The sequence below is a fragment of the Bombina bombina genome, chromosome 8 (assembly GCF_027579735.1).
Source record: "Bombina bombina isolate aBomBom1 chromosome 8, aBomBom1.pri, whole genome shotgun sequence".
Taxonomy (NCBI): Eukaryota; Metazoa; Chordata; class Amphibia; order Anura; family Bombinatoridae; genus Bombina; species Bombina bombina.
Genome location: NC_069506.1, coordinates 301,559,576 through 301,579,967, shown reverse-complemented (window position 1 = coordinate 301,579,967; position 20,392 = coordinate 301,559,576). Strand labels below are relative to the sequence as shown.

General features: G+C 42.6%; 1 protein-coding gene across 1 annotated transcript in view; it reads right to left on the bottom strand.

Annotated features, from left to right (window-relative positions):
• The window catches only part of LOC128639020 (amyloid beta precursor like protein 2), a 101,241-nt gene that overhangs the window by 70,578 nt on the left and 10,271 nt on the right, over positions 1-20,392 (bottom strand). Inside the window, exons 3-4 of the mRNA XM_053691160.1 lie at positions 7,201-7,359; positions 4,676-4,804 (exon numbers count right to left, since the gene is read on the bottom strand). Coding sequence (XP_053547135.1) covers positions 4,676-4,804; positions 7,201-7,359 — 288 coding nt within the window. The remainder of the gene's footprint in view (positions 1-4,675; positions 4,805-7,200; positions 7,360-20,392) is intronic.

Sequence of the window (20,392 nt, the reverse complement as noted above, 5' to 3'; positions counted from 1 at the left end):
GGATAGGAATATGTAGATACGCATCCTTTAAATCCACCGTGGTCATGAATTGACCTTCCTGGATGGAAGGAAGGATAGTTCGAATGGTTTCCATCTTGAACGATGGGACCTTGAGAAATTTGTTTAAGATCTTGAGATCTAGGATTGGTCTGAACGTTCCCTCTTTTTTGGGAACTATGAACAGATTGGAGTAGAACCCCATCCCTTGTTCTCTCAATGGAACAGGATGAATCACTCCCATTTTTAACAGGTCTTCTACACAATGTAAGAACGCCTGTCTTTTTATGTGGTCTGAAGACAACTGAGACCTGTGGAACCTCCCCCTTGGGGGAAGTCCCTTGAATTCCAGAAGATAACCCTGGGAGACTATTTCTAGCGCCCAAGGATCCAGAACATCTCTTGCCCAAGCCTGAGCGAAGAGAGAGAGTCTGCCCCCCACCAGATCCGGTCCCGGATCGGGGGCCAATATTTCATGCTGTCTTGGTAGCAGTGGCAGGTTTCTTGGCCTGCTTTCCCTTGTTCCAGCCTTGCATTGGTCTCCAGGCTGGCTTGGCCTGAGAAGTATTACCCTCTTGCTTAGAGGACGTAGCACCTTGGGCTGGTCCGTTTTTACGAAAGGGACGAAAATTAGGTCTATTTTTTGCCTTGAAAGGCCGATCCTGAGGAAGGGCATGGCCCTTACCCCCAGTGATATCAGAAATAATCTCTTTCAAGTCAGGACCAAACAGCGTTTTCCCCTTGAAAGGAATGTTTAGTAGCTTGTTCTTGGAAGACGCATCAGCCGACCAAGATTTCAACCAAAGCGCTCTGCGCGCCACAATAGCAAACCCAGAATTCTTGGCCGCTAACTTAGCCAATTGCAAAGAGGCGTCTAGAGTGAAAGAATTAGCCAATTTGAGAGCATTGACTCTGTCCATAATCTCCTCATAAGGAGGAGAGTCACTATCGAGCACCTTAATCAGTTCATCAAACCAGAAATATGCGGCTGTAGTGACAGGGACAATGCATGAAATGGGTTGTAGAAGGTAACCCTGCTGAACAAACATCTTTTTAAGCAAACCTTCTAATTTTTTATCCATAGGATCTTTGAAAGCACAACTATCCTCTATGGGAATAGTGGTGCGTTTGTTTAAAGTAGAAACCGCTCCCTCGACCTTGGGGACTGACTGCCATAAGTCCTTTCTGGGGTCGACCATAGGAAACAATTTTTTAAATATGGGGGGAGGGACGAAAGGAATACCGGGCCTTTCCCATTCTTTATTAACAATGTCCGCCACCCGCTTGGGTATAGGAAAAGCTTCTGGGAGCCCCGGCACCTCTAGGAACTTGTCCATTTTACATAGTTTCTCTGGGATGACCAAATTTTCACAATCATCCAGAGTGGATAATACCTCCTTAAGCAAAATGCGGAGATGTTCCAATTTAAATTTAAAAGTAATCACATCAGATTCAGCCTGCTGAGAAATGTTCCCTAAATCAGTAATTTCTCCCTCAGACAAAACCTCCCTGGCCCCCTCAGATTGGGTTAGGGGCCCTTCAGAGATATTAATATCAGCGTCGTCATGCTCTTCAGTAACTAAAACAGAGCATCCACGCTTACGCTGACAAGGGTTCATTTTGGCTAAAATGTTTTTGACAGAATTATCCATTACAGCCGTTAATTGTTGCATAGTAAGGAGTATTGGCGCGCTAGATGTACTAGGGGCCTCCTGAGTGGGCAAGACTCGTGTAGACGAAGGAGGGAATGATGCAGTACCATGCTTACTCCCCTCACTTGAGGAATCATCTTGGGCATCATTGTCATTATCACATAAATCACATTTATTTAAATGAATAGGAATTCTGGCTTCCCCACATTCAGAACACAGTCTATCTGGTAGTTCAGACATGTTAAACAGGCATAAACTTGATAAGAAAGTACAAAAAACGTTTTGAAATAAAACCGTTACTGTCACTTTAAATTTTAAACTGAACACACTTTATTACTGCAATTGCGAAAAAACATGAAGGAATTGTTCAAAATTCACCAAACTTTCACCACAGTGTCTTAAAGCCTTGAAAGTATTGCACACCAATTTTGGAAGCTTTAACCCTTAAAATAACGGAACCGGAGCCGTTTTAAGCTTTAACCCCTTTACAGTCCCTGGTATCTGCTTTGCTGAGACCCAACCAAACCCAAAGGGGAATACGATACCAAATGACGCCTTCAGAAGTCTTTTATAAGTATCAGAGCTCCTCTCACATGCGACTGCATGCCATGCCTCTCAAAAACAAGTGCGCAACACCGGCGCGAAAATGAGACTCTGCCTATGCTTTGGGAAAGCCCCTAAAGAATAAGGTGTCTAAAACAGTGCCTGCCGAAATTATTATATCAAAATACCCAGAATAAATGATTCCTCAAGGCTAAATAAGTGTTAATATCAATCGATTTAGCCCAAAAAAGGTCTACAGTCTAAATAAGCCCTTGTGAAGCCCTTATTTACAATCGTAATAAACATGGCTTACCGGATCCCATAGGGAAAATGACAGCTTCCAGCATTACATCGTCTTGTTAGAATGTGTCATACCTCAAGCAGCAAAGGACTGCAAACTGTTCCCCCAACTGAAGTTAATTGCTCTCAACAGTCCTGTGTGGAACAGCCATGGATTTTAGTTACGGTTGCTAAAATCATTTTCCTCATACAAACAGAATTCTTCATCTCTTTTCTGTTTCTGAGTAAATAGTACGTACCAGCACTATTTGAAAATAACAAACTCTTGATTGAATAATGAAAAACTACAGTTAAACACTAAAAAACTCTAAGCCATCTCCGTGGAGATGTTGCCTGTACAACGGCAAAGAGAATGACTGGGGTAGGCGGAGCCTAGGAGGGATCATGTGACCAGCTTTGCTGGGCTCTTTGCCATTTCCTGTTGGGGAAGAGAATATCCCACAAGTAAGGATGACGCCGTGGACCGGACACACCTATGTTGGAGAAATATATATATATATATATATATATATATATATATATATATAGTTTTGCTTATTTTTAAAGAACATTGCACTGATTTTCAGACTCCTAAACAAGCCTTCTGCTCTGGGAGCGAACTACATTGAGTGTAATGGCGCGATCGGGCTGGACTGTGACAGCTGCCCAAGTGCGCTTAGACAAAAAAAACAGACCTGCTCAGTAGAGCATTGAGCGGCGGTCTGAAAAATTCTTTTTTTTTAATAAAATATGACTGCAAAACTTTAAAGTATAAAGTTAGTGCTAAGATAATGTAATATAATTCTGCACTATGTGCAGAATTATATTACATTATTTTGTAGGTTTACTGCCCCTTTAAAGTCTAAACCGTTGGCAACAAAAGTGAGTAGACCCCTAAGTGGAAATGTCCAAATTGGGCCCAAAGTGTCAATATTTTGTGTGGCCACCATTATTTTCCAGCACTGCCTTAACCCTCTTGGGCATGGAGTTCACCAGAGCTTCACAGGTTGCCACTGGAGTTCTCTTCCACTCCTCCATGACGACATCACGGAGCTGGTGGATGTTAGAGACCATGCGATCCCCCACAGATGCTTAATAGGGTTTAGGTCTGGGGACATGCTTGGCCAGTCCATCACCTTTACCCTCAGGTTATTTAGCAAGGCAGTGGTCGTCTTGGAAGTGTGTGGTTCCCTCAATGAACTGTAGCTCCCCAGTGCTGGCAGCACTCATGAAGGACCAGACCATAACACTCCCAGCACCATACACTTGTCTTTGTACTTCTCACCTGGTTGCTGCCACACACGCTTGACACCATCTGAACCAAATAAGTTTATATTGGTCTCATGGGACCACAGGACATGGCTCCAGTAATCCATGTCCTTAGTCTGCTTGTCTTCAGCAAACTGTGTGCAGGCTTTCTTGTGCATCATCTTTAGAAGAGGCTTCCTTCTGGAACGACAGCTATGCAGACTAATTTGATGCAGTGTGTGGCATATGGTCTGAGCACCGACAGGATGACCCCCCACCCCTTCAACCTCTGCAGCAATGCTGGCAGCACTCATACGTCTATTTCACAAAAGACAACCTCTTGATATGACGCTGAGCACGTGCACGCAACTTTTGGTTGACCATGGCGAGGCCTGTTCTGAGTGGAACGTGTCCTGTGAAACCACTGTATGGTCTTGCCCACCATGCTGCAGCTCAATTTCAGGGTCTTGGCAATCTTCTTATAGCCTAGGCCATCTTTAAGTACAGCAACAAATCTTTTTTTCAGATCCTCAGAAAGTTTTTTTTGCAATGAGGTGCCATGTTGAACTTCCAGTGACCAGTATGAGAGAGTGAGAGAGCAATAAAACCAAAATTTAACACACCTGCTGCTCCCCATTCACACCTGAGATCTTGTAACACTATCGAGTCACGAGACACAGGGGAGGGAAAATAGCTAATTGGGCCCAATTTGGAGATTTCCACTTAGGGGTGTACTCACTTTTGTTGCCAACGGTTTAGACATTAATGGCTGTGTGTTGAGTTATTTTGAGGGGACAGCAAATTTACACTGTTATACAGCTGTACACTCACTACTTTACGTTGTAGCAAAGTGCCATTTTTTCAGTGTTGTCACATGAAAAGATATAATAAAATATTTACAAAAATGTGAGGAGTGTACTCATTTTTGTGAGATACTGTATGTAGGTATGTATTACCTGGGATTTCATCTGTGCAGCTTTCTCTGGATCCAGGTCAAGGACATGCTGGTAATGGCGAATAGTGTGTTGTTTGTCTTTGTTTTCTGCTTTTACGTAGCGTTTCAGCGCCTGAAGGATGCGGTGGGGCTAAATAAACATAAGCAATAACAGTCACTATATGTTAAACATGCACAGCACATGTAGGATTGTCAATGAAAAGTTTTCTGAAGATTTGTTGTGCGTTTGGTGGCCTTAAACTAAATGATCATAATTTCAGATGGAAGGAAGGTTATGAAGCTATTGCCGTACATTCATGTACATTATAAAGAAACAGATTGCCTGCATAAAATTTACTACAGTTAGCCTTCAACTACAAACCATGTGTTATAAAAGTTATATTGCAGAACTAAGGTGACCAAACTCTTCCCTCACTGGCTGCATACAATCCAGTATTTCATGATCTATGCATGTGCGTATAGGTTAGCAGATGAACCATATCTACTCAGGGATACTTGTAGCCAATTTGCCTCCTTTAAAAAAACACTAAATCCAGTCCAAGGGTTGTGATTTTTTAAAATTTATTTTTAAACAAAAAGGAACCATCATGAGGCAATTAATTTTCAAACCAAGAAACATTTAAAGCCCAAATTCAATAGCCTTACACCAAAATGAGGTTGAAATGCGCATCTTTAAGATGACTGAACACTCACTGTAACACACCATTAAAGCACAATCTTAGCAAATCAATCAAGAGACTAAATTCAACTTTCTTCAGTTTCCATGTAGTTTAACACGTATTATATGTATTAGATTTTTTTCCTCCTGAATTTTCTTGACTTAAAAAAATGATGTTCCTGTGCAGGTGAAAGTTGTCCTTATTAGGACTTAGTTGTACAAAATAAAGTGCCTCTTTCACAGCTTTTAGGTAACCACTGTTTTATACTTATATTTTTAATATTATTCAAAACATATCACCATCTTTGGCCAACCTCTCCAAACACACTAAAACAGGACTAGAGCCCACAGGGAATTGAGGTTATTAACTGGGGCAGGAGAAGGTGTAAATCTACAGAATATTTCTACCTCTTGATAGAGAATTACAAACCATTATTGATTAGTTGACATAAGGGAAATCAGCGAAAGATATAGACTAGAAAGAGTGGATATGACAGCTGACACTAGAGAGATATGAATTTGAATCCTTTGTGAGGATCTGAATGCGTTAATAGGTGGCCGTTTGTGCCGTTCGTATCTATTTGTTGCCGGATTGATTCTAGTGAAATATCACCACACTAAGATCTGGATTTGTACAGATCTTAGTGTGGGGATCTTTCACTAGAATCAATCCGGCTACAAAAACATCTGAACTCCACAAGCAGCCTTCTACTTATGCATTCAGATACTCAGGAATGCACATCTATATTTGACACATATAGAAGTGAACAAAATAACCAGGGATGGATATAAAGGAAGGTCACACAATAGTCTTGGGAAGTCCACTAAACCAGGACAGAACCAGCTCCTCCCTTAAAGAGACAGTAAACACGTGAGTTTTTTTTTATATAAAATATTTAGTTGAGTAATAACAAAAATATATTGCAAAGCTGCTTTAATTTGCTCCCTTTACGTGTAATTTAGCTCTGAATAATGGAGCAATATCTACCTTGTAATGCACCCGATGCCTGAAGGCTAACTCTGCTACATATCTGTGCCTGATAACTGCAAAAATAATTCTATTTTTACTAGCTTTGTTGTTTGCAGACAAAAGCCCCGAAAAGCTATTAAAAAACAACTGCAGTAAAAAGGATGTTCATTTGTTTTAAAAACATTAAGACTTGACTGATACGTTATTCTATAGCAACAAAAGAAATGTCTTGCAATTATAAGGTGTTTACAGTCCATTTCAGGCAAGATTTTTGAGCCAATTTCAAATTATTAGAAAAAAAATAAGTTAAATGGACAGTAAAGTCAACATTAAAGTAAAATCCAGACAGAAAATACAATTTTTACCAACTTTCCAATTTACTTCTACCACCAAATTTGCTTTGCTCTAGTTATCCTTTGTTGAAGAGTAGGGTCAGGAGCAGCAATGTAGTGCTGGGAGCTAGCTGAACACATCTGGTAAGCCAATGACAAGATATTTGTGCAGTCACCAATCACCAGCTAGCTTCCTGCATTGCATTACTGCTCATGAGTCTATCTAGGTATGCTCTTTAACAAAGGACACCAAAAGAAAGAAGCAACTCTTATAAATCAGTAATTTGGAAAGTTGTATAAAATAGAATGTACCGTCTAAATCATGATAGTTTTAATTAGGACTTTACTGTTCCTTTAATTTAAGTTTGTTGGTTATGTTAAAAGCCAGTGTTTCAGTAAACCTGAGCAATGACCAATCAGTTTCACACTAAACCTAACCATGGCACTACCTGTTCTCTTCCACAATTAATTTTAAGCCGATTTCATATTTTTAAGCATTTGTATGGTGTACACGCTTGTGAGATTCTTAAATGTCTGAATAGCCAGAAAAACTAAATTCTACTCACTCGAGGAGGGTCGGCCTGCAATGCTGAGAGATAATTCTCTAGAGCCACGCGGCGTTTGTCGTTCAGCATAGCTTCCACACGCGCCAAGTGAGTCTCGACCAGCTGCTGCTTTTCACTAGCTTCCTCCTTCTCAAGAGAACTCAGTGTGTTCTGGAAATGCTACAGAGAAAAATATATTACAGGCTTCACAAGCAAATTTAGATTTTAGTAAAACATGGGGTGTTAGAATAGCTGCACATTTTCCAAGTAATACAAACTGCAATATGGTTCAATGTATTGTAGAATGCAGCTAAGAGTTGTAAAGTGGGAGAGACTAAAGTATTTAAGTGTTTTATAAAAAAAACAAATAACTCTGGGGACATGTCAATCTGTGATATAAAACTAGTCTGCTTTAAGTTGGCTAAGGGGATAATTTACAGTAACAATTTACTACGTATAATAGTGCTGTGTATCAAATCTTCAGTTTAAAACAATATTTCTCTTGTTAAGTGTATCCAGTCCACGGATCATCCATTACTTATGGGATATTAACTCCTCCCCAACAGGAAGTGCAAGAGGATTCACCCAGCAGAGCTGCTATATAGCTCCTCCCCTAACTGCCATTACCAGTCATTCTCTTGCACCCAACGAATAGATAGGATGTGTGAGAGGACTGTGGTGATTATACTTAGTTTCATACCTTCAATCAAAAGTTTATTTTATAATAGCACCGGAGTGTGTTATTCCTTCTCTGGTAGAATTTGAAGAAGAATCTACCTGAGTTTTTCTATGATTTTAGCCGGAGTAGTTAAGATCATATTGCTGTTTCTCGGCCATCTGAGGAGAGGTAAACTTCAGATCAGGGGACAGCGGGCAGATTAATCTGCAAAGAGGTATGTAGCAGCTTATTATTTTCTGACATGGAATTGATGAGAAAATTCTGCCATACCGATATAATGTAAACTCAGCCTTAAATGCAGTAGCAGCAACTGGTATCAGGCTGTCATGTATGTATATTTTACACTTCAGTATTCTGGGGAATGGCACTTCACTGGAATTATACTGTATGCATAAAACTTTAGCCTAATTTGCAGGGACTAGCAACAGGCTTTTTAATAACACTCAATTTATTAATGTTAAACGTTTTTTGCTGGCATGTAAAATCGTTTAATTTTCTGAGGTACTGGGTGAAAAAATGTTTTGGGCACTATTTTTTTCCACTTGGCAGTCGTTTTATTTAATTTATGACAGTTTACTGATCTCTCTCACTGTTATGTGTGAGGGGGAGGGACCTTTTTTGGTGCTTTTGCTACGCATCAAAAAATTCAGTCAGAAGTTTATTGTCTTCCCTGCATGATCCGGTTCATCTCTACAGAACTCAGGGGTCTTCAAAACTTGTTTTGAGGGAGGTAATCACTCACAGCAGAGCTGTGAGATTGTAGTTGACTGTGATAAAAAAACGTTTATTTCTGTTTTTTTTTTTTTTTTTTCTGCTATCAGGGTTAGTTATCCTTTGCTAATGGGAGCAATCCTTTGCTAAAATTGTGTTTTTTTTACAAAGATTTGATGCTATAACTTTTCAGTTTATTAATTTTCAACTGTCATAACTTTTTCTGTGCTTCTTATAGGCACAGTACGTTTTCATATTATAGTAAATTACTTGAAAAGTATTTCCAAGTTGCTAGTTTATTTGCTAGTGTGTTAAACATGTCTGATTCAGAGGAAGATATCTGTGCTATATGTGCTAAAGCCAAAGTGGAGCCCAATAGAAATTTATGTACTAACTGTATTGATGCTACTTTAAATAAAAGTCAATCTGTACAAATTGAACATATTTCACCAAACAACGAGGGGAGAGTTATGCCGACTAACTCGCCTCACATGTCAGTACCTGCATCTCCCGCTCGGGAGGTGCGTGATATTGTAGCGCCGAGTACATCTGGGCGGCCATTACAAATCACATTACAGGATATGGCTACTGTTATGACTGAAGTTTTGGCTAAATTACCAGAACTAAGAGGTAAGCGTGATCACTCTGGGGTGAGAACAGAGTGCGCTGATAATATTAGGGCCATGTCAGACACTGCGTCACAATTTGCAGAACATGAGGACGGAGAGCTTCATTCTGCGGGTGACGGTTCTGATCCAAACAAACTGGATTCAGATATTTCAAATTTTAAATTTAAGCTGGAAAACCTCCGTGTATTACTAGGGGAGGTGTTAGCGGCTCTGAATGATTGTAACAGTTGCAATACCAGAGAAAATGTGTAGGTTGGATAAATATTTTGCGGTACCGGCGAGTACTGACGTTTTTCCTATACCTAAGAGACTTACTGAAATTGTTACTAAGGAGTGGGATAGACCCGGTGTACCGTTCTCACCCCCTCCGATATTTAGAAAGATGTTTCCAATAGACGCCACCACACGGGACTTATGGCAAACGGTCCCTAAGGTGGAGGGAGCAGTTTCTACTTTAGCTAAGCGTACCACTATCCCGGTGGAGGATAGCTGTGCCTTTTCAGATCCAATGGATAAAAAGTTAGAGGGTTACCTTAAGAAAATGTTTGTTCAACAAGGTTTTATATTGCAACCTCTTGCATGCATTGCGCCTGTCACGGCTGCAGCAGCATTTTGGTTTGAGTCTCTGGAAAAGACACTTGAATCAGCTCCATTAGATGAGATTACACACAAGCTTAAAGCGCTTAAGTTAGCTAACTCATTTATTTCAGATGCCGTAGTACATTTAACTAAACTTACGGCTAAGAATTCCGGATTCGCCATTCAGGCACGCAGAGCACTGTGGCTAAAATCCTGGTCAGCTGACGTTACTTCCAAATCTAAATTGCTTAATATACCTTTCAAAGGGCAGACCTTATTCGGGCCCGGGTTGAAAGAAATTATCGCTGACATTACAGGAGGTAAAGGCCATGCCCTGCCTCAAGACAGAGCCAAACCTAAGGCTAGACAGTCTAATTTTCGTTCCTTTCGTAATTTCAAAGCAGGAGCAGCATCAACTTCCTCTGCACCAAAACAGGAAGGAGCTGTTGCTCGCTACAGACAAGGCTGGAGACCTAACCAGTCCTGGAACAAGGGCAAGCAGGCCAGGAAACCTGCTGCTGCCCCTAAGACAGCATGAATCGAGGGCCCCCGATCCGGGAACGGATCTAGTGGGGGGCAGACTTTCTCTCTTCGCCCAGGCTTGGGCAAGAGATGTCCAGGATCCCTGGGCGTTAGAGATCATATCTCAGGGATACCTTCTAGACTTCAAATTCTCTCCCCCAAGAGGGAGATTTCATCTGTCAAGGTTGTCAACAAACCAAATAAAGAAAGAGGCGTTTCTACGCTGTGTACAAGATCTTTTATTAATGGGAGTGATCCATCCGGTTCCACGGTCGGAACAAGGACAAGGGTTTTACTCAAATCTGTTTGTGGTTCCCAAAAAAACAGAATTTATGTTTACCTGATAAATTACTTTCTCCAACGGTGTGTCCGGTCCACGGCGTCATCCTTACTTGTGGGATATTCTCTTCCCCAACAGGAAATGGCAAAGAGCCCAGCAAAGCTGGTCACATGATCCCTCCTAGGCTCCGCCTACCCCAGTCATTCGACCGACGTTAAGGAGGAATATTAGCATAGGAGAAACCATATGGTACCGTGGTGACTGTAGTTAAAGAAAATAAATTATCAGACCTGAATAAAAAAACCAGGGCGGGCCGTGGACCGGACACACCGTTGGAGAAAGTAATTTATCAGGTAAACATAAATTCTGTTTTCTCCAACATAGGTGTGTCCGGTCCACGGCGTCATCCTTACTTGTGGGAACCAATACCAAAGCTTTAGGACACGGATGAAGGGAGGGAGCAAATCAGGTCACCTAAATGGAAGGCACCACGGCTTGCAAAACCTTTCTCCCAAAAATAGCCTCAGAAGAAGCAAAAGTATCAAACTTGTAAAATTTAGTAAAAGTGTGCAGTGAAGACCAAGTCGCTGCCCTACATATCTGATCAACAGAAGCCTCGTTCTTGAAGGCCCATGTGGAAGCCACAGCCCTAGTGGAATGAGCCGTGATTCTTTCGGGAGGCTGCCGTCCGGCAGTCTCGTAAGCCAATCTGATGATGCTTTTAATCCAAAAAGAGAGAGAGGTAGAAGTTGCTTTTTGACCTCTCCTTTTACCGGAATAAACAACAAACAAGGAAGATGTTTGTCTAAAATCCTTTGTAGCATCTAAATAGAATTTTAGAGCGCGAACAACATCCAAATTGTGCAACAAACGTTCCTTCTTTGAAACTGGTTTCGGACACAGAGAAGGTACGATAATCTCCTGGTTAATGTTTTTGTTAGAAACAACTTTTGGAAGAAACCCAGGTTTAGTACGTAAAACCACCTTATCTGCATGGAACACCAGATAAGGAGGAGAACACTGCAGAGCAGATAATTCTGAAACTCTTCTAGCAGAAGAAATTGCAACTAAAAACAAAACTTTCCAAGATAATAACTTAATATCAACGGAATGTAAGGGTTCAAACGGAACCCCCTGAAGAACTGAAAGAACTAAGTTGAGACTCCAAGGAGGAGTCAAAGGTTTGTAAACAGGCTTAATTCTAACCAGAGCCTGAACAAAGGCTTGAACATCTGGCACAGCTGCCAGCTTTTTGTGAAGTAACACAGACAAGGCAGAAATCTGTCCCTTCAGGGAACTAGCAGATAATCCTTTTTCCAATCCTTCTTGAAGGAAGGATAGAATCTTAGGAATCTTAACCTTGTCCCAAGGGAATCCTTTAGATTCACACCAACAGATATATTTTTTCCAAATTTTGTGGTAAATCTTTCTAGTTACAGGCTTTCTGGCCTGAACAAGAGTATCGATAACAGAATCTGAGAACCCTCGCTTCGATAAGATCAAGCGTTCAATCTCCAAGCAGTCAGCTGGAGTGAAACCAGATTCGGATGTTCGAACGGACCCTGAACAAGAAGGTCTCGTCTCAAAGGTAGCTTCCAAGGTGGAGCCGATGACATATTCACCAGATCTGCATACCAAGTCCTGCGTGGCCACGCAGGAGCTATCAAGATCACCGACGCCCTCTCCTGATTGATCCTGGCTACCAGCCTGGGGATGAGAGGAAACGGCGGGAACACATAAGCTAGTTTGAAGGTCCAAGGTGCTACTAGTGCATCCACTAGAGCCGCCTTGGGATCCCTGGATCTGGACCCGTAGCAAGGAACTTTGAAGTTCTGACGAGAGGCCATCAGATCCATGTCTGGAATGCCCCACAGCTGAGTGACTTGGGCAAAGATTTCCGGATGGAGTTCCCACTCCCCCGGATGCAATGTCTGACGACTCAGAAAATCCGCTTCCCAATTTTCCACTCCTGGGATGTGGATAGCAGACAGGTGGCAGGAGTGAGGCTCCGCCCATAGAATGATTTTGGTCACTTCTTCCATCGCTAGGGAACTCCTTGTTCCCCCCTGATGGTTGATGTACGCAACAGTTGTCATGTTGTCTGATTGAAACCGTATGAACTTGGCCCTCGCTAGCTGAGGCCAAGCCTTGAGAGCATTGAATATCGCTCTCAGTTCCAGAATATTTATCGGTAGAAGAGATTCTTCCCGAGACCAAAGACCCTGAGCTTTCAGGGATCCCCAGACCGCGCCCCAGCCCATCAGACTGGCGTCGGTCGTGACGATGACCCACTCCGGTCTGCGGAATGTCATCCCTTGTGACAGGTTGTCCAGGGACAGCCACCAACGGAGTGAGTCTCTGGTCCTCTGATTTACTTGTATCTTCGGAGACAAGTCTGTATAGTCCCCATTCCACTGACTGAGCATGCACAGTTGTAATGGTCTTAGATGAATGCGCGCAAAAGGAACTATGTCCATTGCCGCTACCATCAAACCGATCACTTCCATGCACTGCGCTATGGAAGGAAGAGGAACGGAATGAAGTATCCGACAAGAGTCTAGAAGTTTTGTTTTTCTGGCCTCTGTCAGAAAAATCCTCATTTCTAAGGAGTCTATTATTGTTCCCAAGAAGGGAACCCTTGTTGACGGAGATAGAGAACTCTTTTCCACGTTCACTTTCCATCCGTGAGATCTGAGAAAGGCCAGGACAATGTCCGTGTGAGCCTTTGCTTGAGGAAGGGACGACGCTTGAATCAGAATGTCGTCCAAGTAAGGTACTACAGCAATGCCCCTTGGTCTTAGCACAGCTAGAAGGGACCCTAGTACCTTTGTGAAAATCCTTGGAGCAGTGGCTAATCCGAAAGGAAGCGCCACGAACTGGTAATGCTTGTCCAGGAATGCGAACCTTAGGAACCGATGATGTTCCTTGTGGATAGGAATATGTAGATACGCATCCTTTAAATCCACTGTGGTCATGAATTGACCTTCCTGGATGGAAGGAAGAATAGTTCGAATGGTTTCCATCTTGAACGATGGAACCTTGAGAAACTTGTTTAAGATCTTGAGATCTAAGATTGGTCTGAACGTTCCCTCTTTTTTGGGAACTATGAACAGATTGGAGTAGAACCCCATCCCTTGTTCTCTTAATGGAACAGGATGAATCACTCCCATTTTTAACAGGTCTTCTACACAATGTAAGAATGCCTGTCTTTTTATGTGGTCTGAAGACAACTGAGACCTGTGGAACCTCCCCCTTGGGGGAAGCCCCTTGAATTCCAGAAGATAACCTTGGGAGACTATTTCTAGCGCCCAAGGATCCAGAACATCTCTTGCCCAAGCCTGCGCGAAGAGAGAGAGTCTGCCCCCCACCAGATCCGGTCCCGGATCGGGGGCCAACAATTCATGCTGTCTTGGTAGCAGTGGCAGGTTTCTTGGCCTGCTTTCCCTTGTTCCAGCCTTGCATTGGTCTCCAAGCTGGCTTGGCTTGAGAAGTATTACCCTCTTGCTTAGAGGACGTAGCACTTTGGGCTGGTCCATTTCTACGAAAGGGACGAAAATTAGGTTTATTTTTTTGCCTTGAAAGGCCGATCCTGAGGAAGGGCGTGGCCCTTACCCCCAGTGATATCAGAGATAATCTCTTTCAAGTCAGGGCCAAACAGCGTTTTCCCCTTGAAAGGAATGTTAAGTAGCTTGTTCTTGGAAGACGCATCAGCTGACCAAGATTTCAACCAAAGCGCTCTGCGCGCCACAATAGCAAACCCAGAATTCTTAGCCGCTAACCTAGCCAATTGCAAAGTGGCGTCTAGGGTGAAAGAATTAGCCAATTTGAGAGCATTGATTCTGACCATAATCTCCTCATAAGGAGGAGAATCACTATCGACCGCCTTTATCAGCTCATCGAACCAGAAACATGCGGCTGTAGCTACAGGGACAATGCATGAAATTGGTTGTAGAAGGTAACCCTGCTGAACAAACATCTTTTTAAGTAAACCTTCTAATTTTTTATCCATAGGATCTTTGAAAGCACAACTATACTCTATGGGTATAGTGGTGCGTTTGTTTAAAGTGGAAACCGCTCCCTCGACCTTGGGGACTGTCTGCCATAAGTCCTTTCTGGGGTCGACCATAGGAAACAATTTTTTAAATATGGGGGGAGGGACGAAAGGAATACCGGGCCTTTCCCATTCTTTATTAACAATGTCCGCCACCCGCTTGGGTATAGGAAAAGCTTCTGGGAGCCCCGGGACCTCTAGGAACTTGTCCATTTTACATAGTTTCTCTGGGATGACCAACTTGTCACAATCATCCAGAGTGGATAATACCTCCTTAAGCAGAATGCGGAGATGTTCCAACTTAAATTTAAACGTAATCACATCAGGTTCAGCTTGTTGAGAAATGTTCCCAGAATCAGTAATTTCTCCCTCAGACAAAACCTCCCTGGCCCCATCAGACTGGGTTAGGGGCCCTTCAGAACCATTATTATCAGCGTCGTCATGCTCTTCAGTATCTAAAACAGAGCAGTCGCGCTTACGCTGATAAGTGTTCATTTTGGCTAAAATGTTTTTGACAGAATTATCCATTACAGCCGTTAATTGTTGCATAGTAAGGAGTATTGGCGCGCTAGATGTACTAGGGGCCTCCTGAGTGGGCAAGACTCGTGTAGACGAAGGAGGGAATGATGCAGTACCATGCTTACTCCCCTCACTTGAGGAATCATCTTGGGCATCATTGTCATTGTCACATAAATCACATTTATTTAAATGAATAGGAATTCTGGCTTCCCCACATTCAGAACACAGTCTATCTGGTAGTTCAGACATGTTAAACAGGCATAAACTTGATAACAAAGTACAAAAAACGTTTTAAAATAAAACCGTTACTGTCACTTTAAATTTTAAACTGAACACACTTTATTACTGCAATTGCGAAAAAACATGAAGGAATTGTTCAAAATTCACCAAATTTTCACCACAGTGTCTTAAAGCCTTCAAAGTATTGCACACAATTTGGAAGCTTTAACCCTTAAAATAACGGAACCGGAGCCGTTTTTAACTTTAACCCCTTTACAGTCCCTGGTATCTGCTTTGCTGAGACCCAACCAAGCCCAAAGGGGAATACGATACCAAATGACGCCTTCAGAAAGTCTTTTCTAAGTATCAGAGCTCCTCTCACATGCGACTGCATGTCATGCCTCTCAAAAACAAGTGCGCAACACCGGCGCGAAAATGAGGCTCTGCCTAAGATTTGGGAAAGCCCCTAAAGAATAAGGTGTCTAAAACAGTGCCTGCCGATATTATTATATCAAAATACCCAGAATAAATGATTCCTCAAGGCTAAATATGTGTTAATAATGAATCGATTTAGCCCAGAAAAAGTCTACAGTCTTAATAAGCCCTTGTGAAGCCCTTATTTACGATCTTAACATGGCTTACCGGATCCCATAGGGAAAATGACAGCTTCCAGCATTACATCGTCTTGTTAGAATGTGTCATACCTCAAGCAGCAAGAGACTGCTCACTGTTCCCCCAACTGAAGTTAATTGCTCTCAACAGTCCTGTGTGGAACAGCCATGGATTTTAGTGACGGTTGCTAAAATCATTTTCCTCATACAAACAGAAATCTTCATCTCTTTTCTGTTTCTGAGTAAATAGTACATACCAGCACTATTTCAAAATAACAAACTCTTGATTGAATAATAAAAACTACAGTTAAACACTAAAACTCTAAGCCATCTCCGTGGAGATGTTGCCTGTACAACGGCAAAGAGAATGACTGGGGTAGGCGGAGCCTAGGAGGGATCATGTGACCAGCTTTGCTGGGCTCTTTGCCATTTCCTGTTGGGGAAGAGAATATCCCACAAGTAAGGATGACGCCGTGGACCGGACACACCTATGTTGGAGAAAGAGGGAACTTTCAGGCCAATCTTGGATTTAAAGATCCTAAACAAATTCCTAAGAGTTCCATCGTTCAAAATGGAAACTATTCGGACAATTTTACCCATGATCCAAAAGGGTCAGTACATGACCACAGTGGATTTAAAGGATGCTTACCTTCACATACCGATTCACAAAGATCATTACCGGTATCTAAGGTTTGCCTTTCTAGACAGGCATTACCAGTTTGTAGCTCTTCCATTCGGATTGGCTACGGCTCCGAGAATCTTCACAAAGGTTCTGGGTGCTCTTCTGGCGGTACTAAGACCGCAAGGAATTGCGGTAGCTCCGTACCTAGACGACATTCTGATACAAGCTTCAAGCTTTCAAACTGCCAAGTCTCATACAGAGTTAGTACTGGCATTTCTAAGGTCGCATGGATGGAAGGTGAACGAAAAGAAGAGTTCTCTCTTTCCACTCACAAGAGTTCCCTTCTTGGGGACTCTTATAGATTCTGTAGAAATGAAGATTTACCTGACAGAAGACAGGTTAACAAATCTTCAAAATGCATGCCGTGTCCTTCATTCCATTCAACACCCGTCAGTAGCTCAATGCATGGAGGTGATCGGCTTAATGGTAGCAGCAATGGACATAGTACCCTTTGCACGTCTACATCTCAGACCGCTGCAATTGTGCATGCTAAGTCAGTGGAATGGGGATTACTCAGACTTGTCCCCTACTCTGAATCTGGATCAAGAGACCAGAAATTCTCTTCTATGGTGGCTTTCTCGGCCACATCTGTCCAGGGGGATGCCATTCAGCAGGCCGGACTGGACAATTGTAACAACAGACGCCAGCCTACTAGGTTGGGGCGCTGTCTGGAATTCTCTGAAGGCTCAGGGACAATGGAATCAGGAGGAGAGTCTCCTACCAATAAACATTCTGGAATTGAGAGCAGTTCTCAATGCCCTTCTGGCTTGGCCCCAGTTAACAACTCGGGGGTTCATCAGGTTTCAGTCGGACAACATCACGACTGTAGCTTACATCAACCATCAGGGAGGGACAAGAAGCTCCCTAGCAATGATGGAAGTATCAAAGATAATTCGCTGGGCAGAGTCTCACTCTTGCCACCTGTCAGCAATCCACATCCCGGGAGTGGAGAACTGGGAGGCGGATTTCTTAAGTCGTCAGACTTTTCATCCGGGGGAGTGGGAACTTCATCCGGAGGTCTTTGCCCAAATACTTCGACGTTGGGGCAAACCAGAGATAGATCTCATGGCGTCTCGACAGAACGCCAAGCTTCCTCGTTACGGGTCCAGATCCAGGGATCCGGGAGCGGTTCTGATAGATGCTTTGACAGCACCTTGGACCTTCGGGATGGCTTATGTGTTTCCACCCTTCCCGATGCTTCCTCGATTGATTGCCAGAATCAAACAGGAGAGAGCATCAGTGATTCTAATAACGCCTGCATGGCCACGCAGGACTTGGTATGCAGATCTAGTGGACATGTCATCCTGTCCACCTTGGTCGCTACCTCTGAAACAGGACCTTCTGATCCAGGGTCCCTTCAAACATCAAAATCTAATTTCTCTGAAGCTGACTGCTTGGAAATTGAACGCTTGATTTTATCAAAACGTGGTTTTTCTGAGTCAGTTATTGATACCTTAATACAGGCTAGGAAGCCTGTTACCAGAAAGATTTACCATAAGATATGGCGCAAATACTTATATTGGTGCGAATCCAAGAGTTACTCATGGAGTAAGGTTAGGATTCCGAGGATATTGTCTTTTCTACAAGAAGGTTTAGAAAAGGGTTTATCCGCTAGTTCCTTAAAGGGACAGATTTCAGCTCTGTCCATTCTTTTACACAAACGTCTGTCAGAAGTTCCGGACGTTCAAGCTTTTTGTCAGGCTTTAGCTAGGATCAAGCCTGTGTTTAAAACTGTTGCTCCACCATGGAGTTTGAACTTAGTTCTTAATGTTTTACAGGGGGTTCCGTTTGAACCCCTTCATTCCATTGATATCAAGTTGTTATCTTGGAAAGTTCTGTTTTTAATGGCGATTTCCTCGGCTCGAAGAGTCTCTGAGTTATCTGCCTTACATTGTGATTCTCCTTATCTGATTTTTCATTCAGACAAGGTAGTTCTGCGTACTAAACCTGGGTTCCTACCTAAGGTGGTCACTAACAGGAATATCAATCAAGAGATTGTGGTTCCATCTTTGTGTCCTAATCCTTCTTCGAAAAAGGAACGTCTGCTACACAATCTAGATGTAGTCCGTGCCCTGAAATTTTATCTACAGGCAACTAAGGATTTTCGACAAACGTCTTCCCTGTTTGTCGTTTATTCTGGTCAGAGGAGAGGTCAAAAAGCTTCGGCTACCTCTCTCTCCTTTTGGCTTCGTAGCATAATACGGTTAGCCTATGAGAATGCTGGACAGCAGCCTCCTGAAAGAATTACAGCACATTCTACTAGAGCTGTGGCTTCCACTTGGGCCTTTAAGAATGAGGCTTCTGTTGAACAGATTTGCAAGGCTGCAACTTGGTCTTCTCTTCATACTTTTTCCAAATTTTACAAATTTGACACTTTTGCTTCTTCGGAGGCTGTTTTTGGGAGAAAGGTTCTTCAGGCAGTGGTTCCTTCCGTATAAAGAGCCTGCCTGTCCCTCCCGTCATCCGTGTACTTTAGCTTTGGTATTGGTATCCCATAAGTAATGGATGATCCGTGGACTGGATACACTTAACAAGAGAAAACATAATTTATGCTTACCTGATAAATTTATTTCTCTTGTAGTGTATCCAGTCCACGGCCCGCCCTGTCACTTTAAGGCAGGTAATTTTTCCATTAAACTACAGTCACCACTGTACCCTATGGTTTTCCTTTCTCTGCATGTTTTCGGTCGAATGACTGGTAATGGCAGTTAGGGGAGGAGCTATATAGCAGCTCTGCTGGGTGAATCCTCTTGCACTTCCTGTTGGGGAGGAGTTAATATCCCATAAGTAATGGATGATCCGTGGACTGGATACACTACAAGAGAAATAAATTTATCAGGTAAGCATAAATTATGTTTTAATCCCCTAAGGCTGGGTTCCTACAGCCATTAACATGGAAAAAATAAATAAATTTCAAAATATCATGCAAGTTTGAGGAGATACATACTTATTAGCAATCAAGCATAGCAGTCAAATAAAAAAGTTAAAACAGCTTCCTTTTATTCAAAGCTTCATTAAACCCGCATTTTGTGGCAAGGTTTAGCATCAACCCTCCAGCATCTAAACAGTTTTAAGCCCCAGCGCTATTTTAAAGATGCCTCTTGATGAATTTGATCTTTGAGAAACTGGTTAGATGCTAGAGGCTTGATGCTAAACCTTCCCACAAAATGTAGTTTTAATGAAGCTTTGAATAAAAGGAAGTCCTTTTAACAAAAACAGAATTTATGCTTACCTGATAAATTACTTTCTCTTACGGTGTATCCAGTCCACGGATTCATCCTTACTTGTGGGATATTCTCCTTCCCTACAGGAAGTGGCAAAGAGAGCACACAGCAGAGCTGTCCATATAGCTCCCCCTCAGGCTCCGCCCCCCCCAGTCATTCGAACGACGGTTAGGAGAAAAAGGAGAAACCATAGGGTGCAGTGGTGACTGTAGTTTAAACGAAAAAATGTTAACCTGACTTAATTGCCAGGGCGGGCCGTGGACTGGATACACCGTAAGAGAAAGTAATTTATCAGGTAAGCATAAATTCTGTTTTCTCTTACAAGGTGTATCCAGTCCACGGATTCATCCTTACTTGTGGGATACCAATACCAAAGCTTTAGGACACGGATGAAGGGAGGGAACAAGACAGGTAACCTAAACGTAAGGCACCACTGCTTGCAAAACCTTTCTCCCAAAAATAGCCTCCGAAGAAGCAAAAGTATGCAGTGAAGACCAAGTCGCTGCC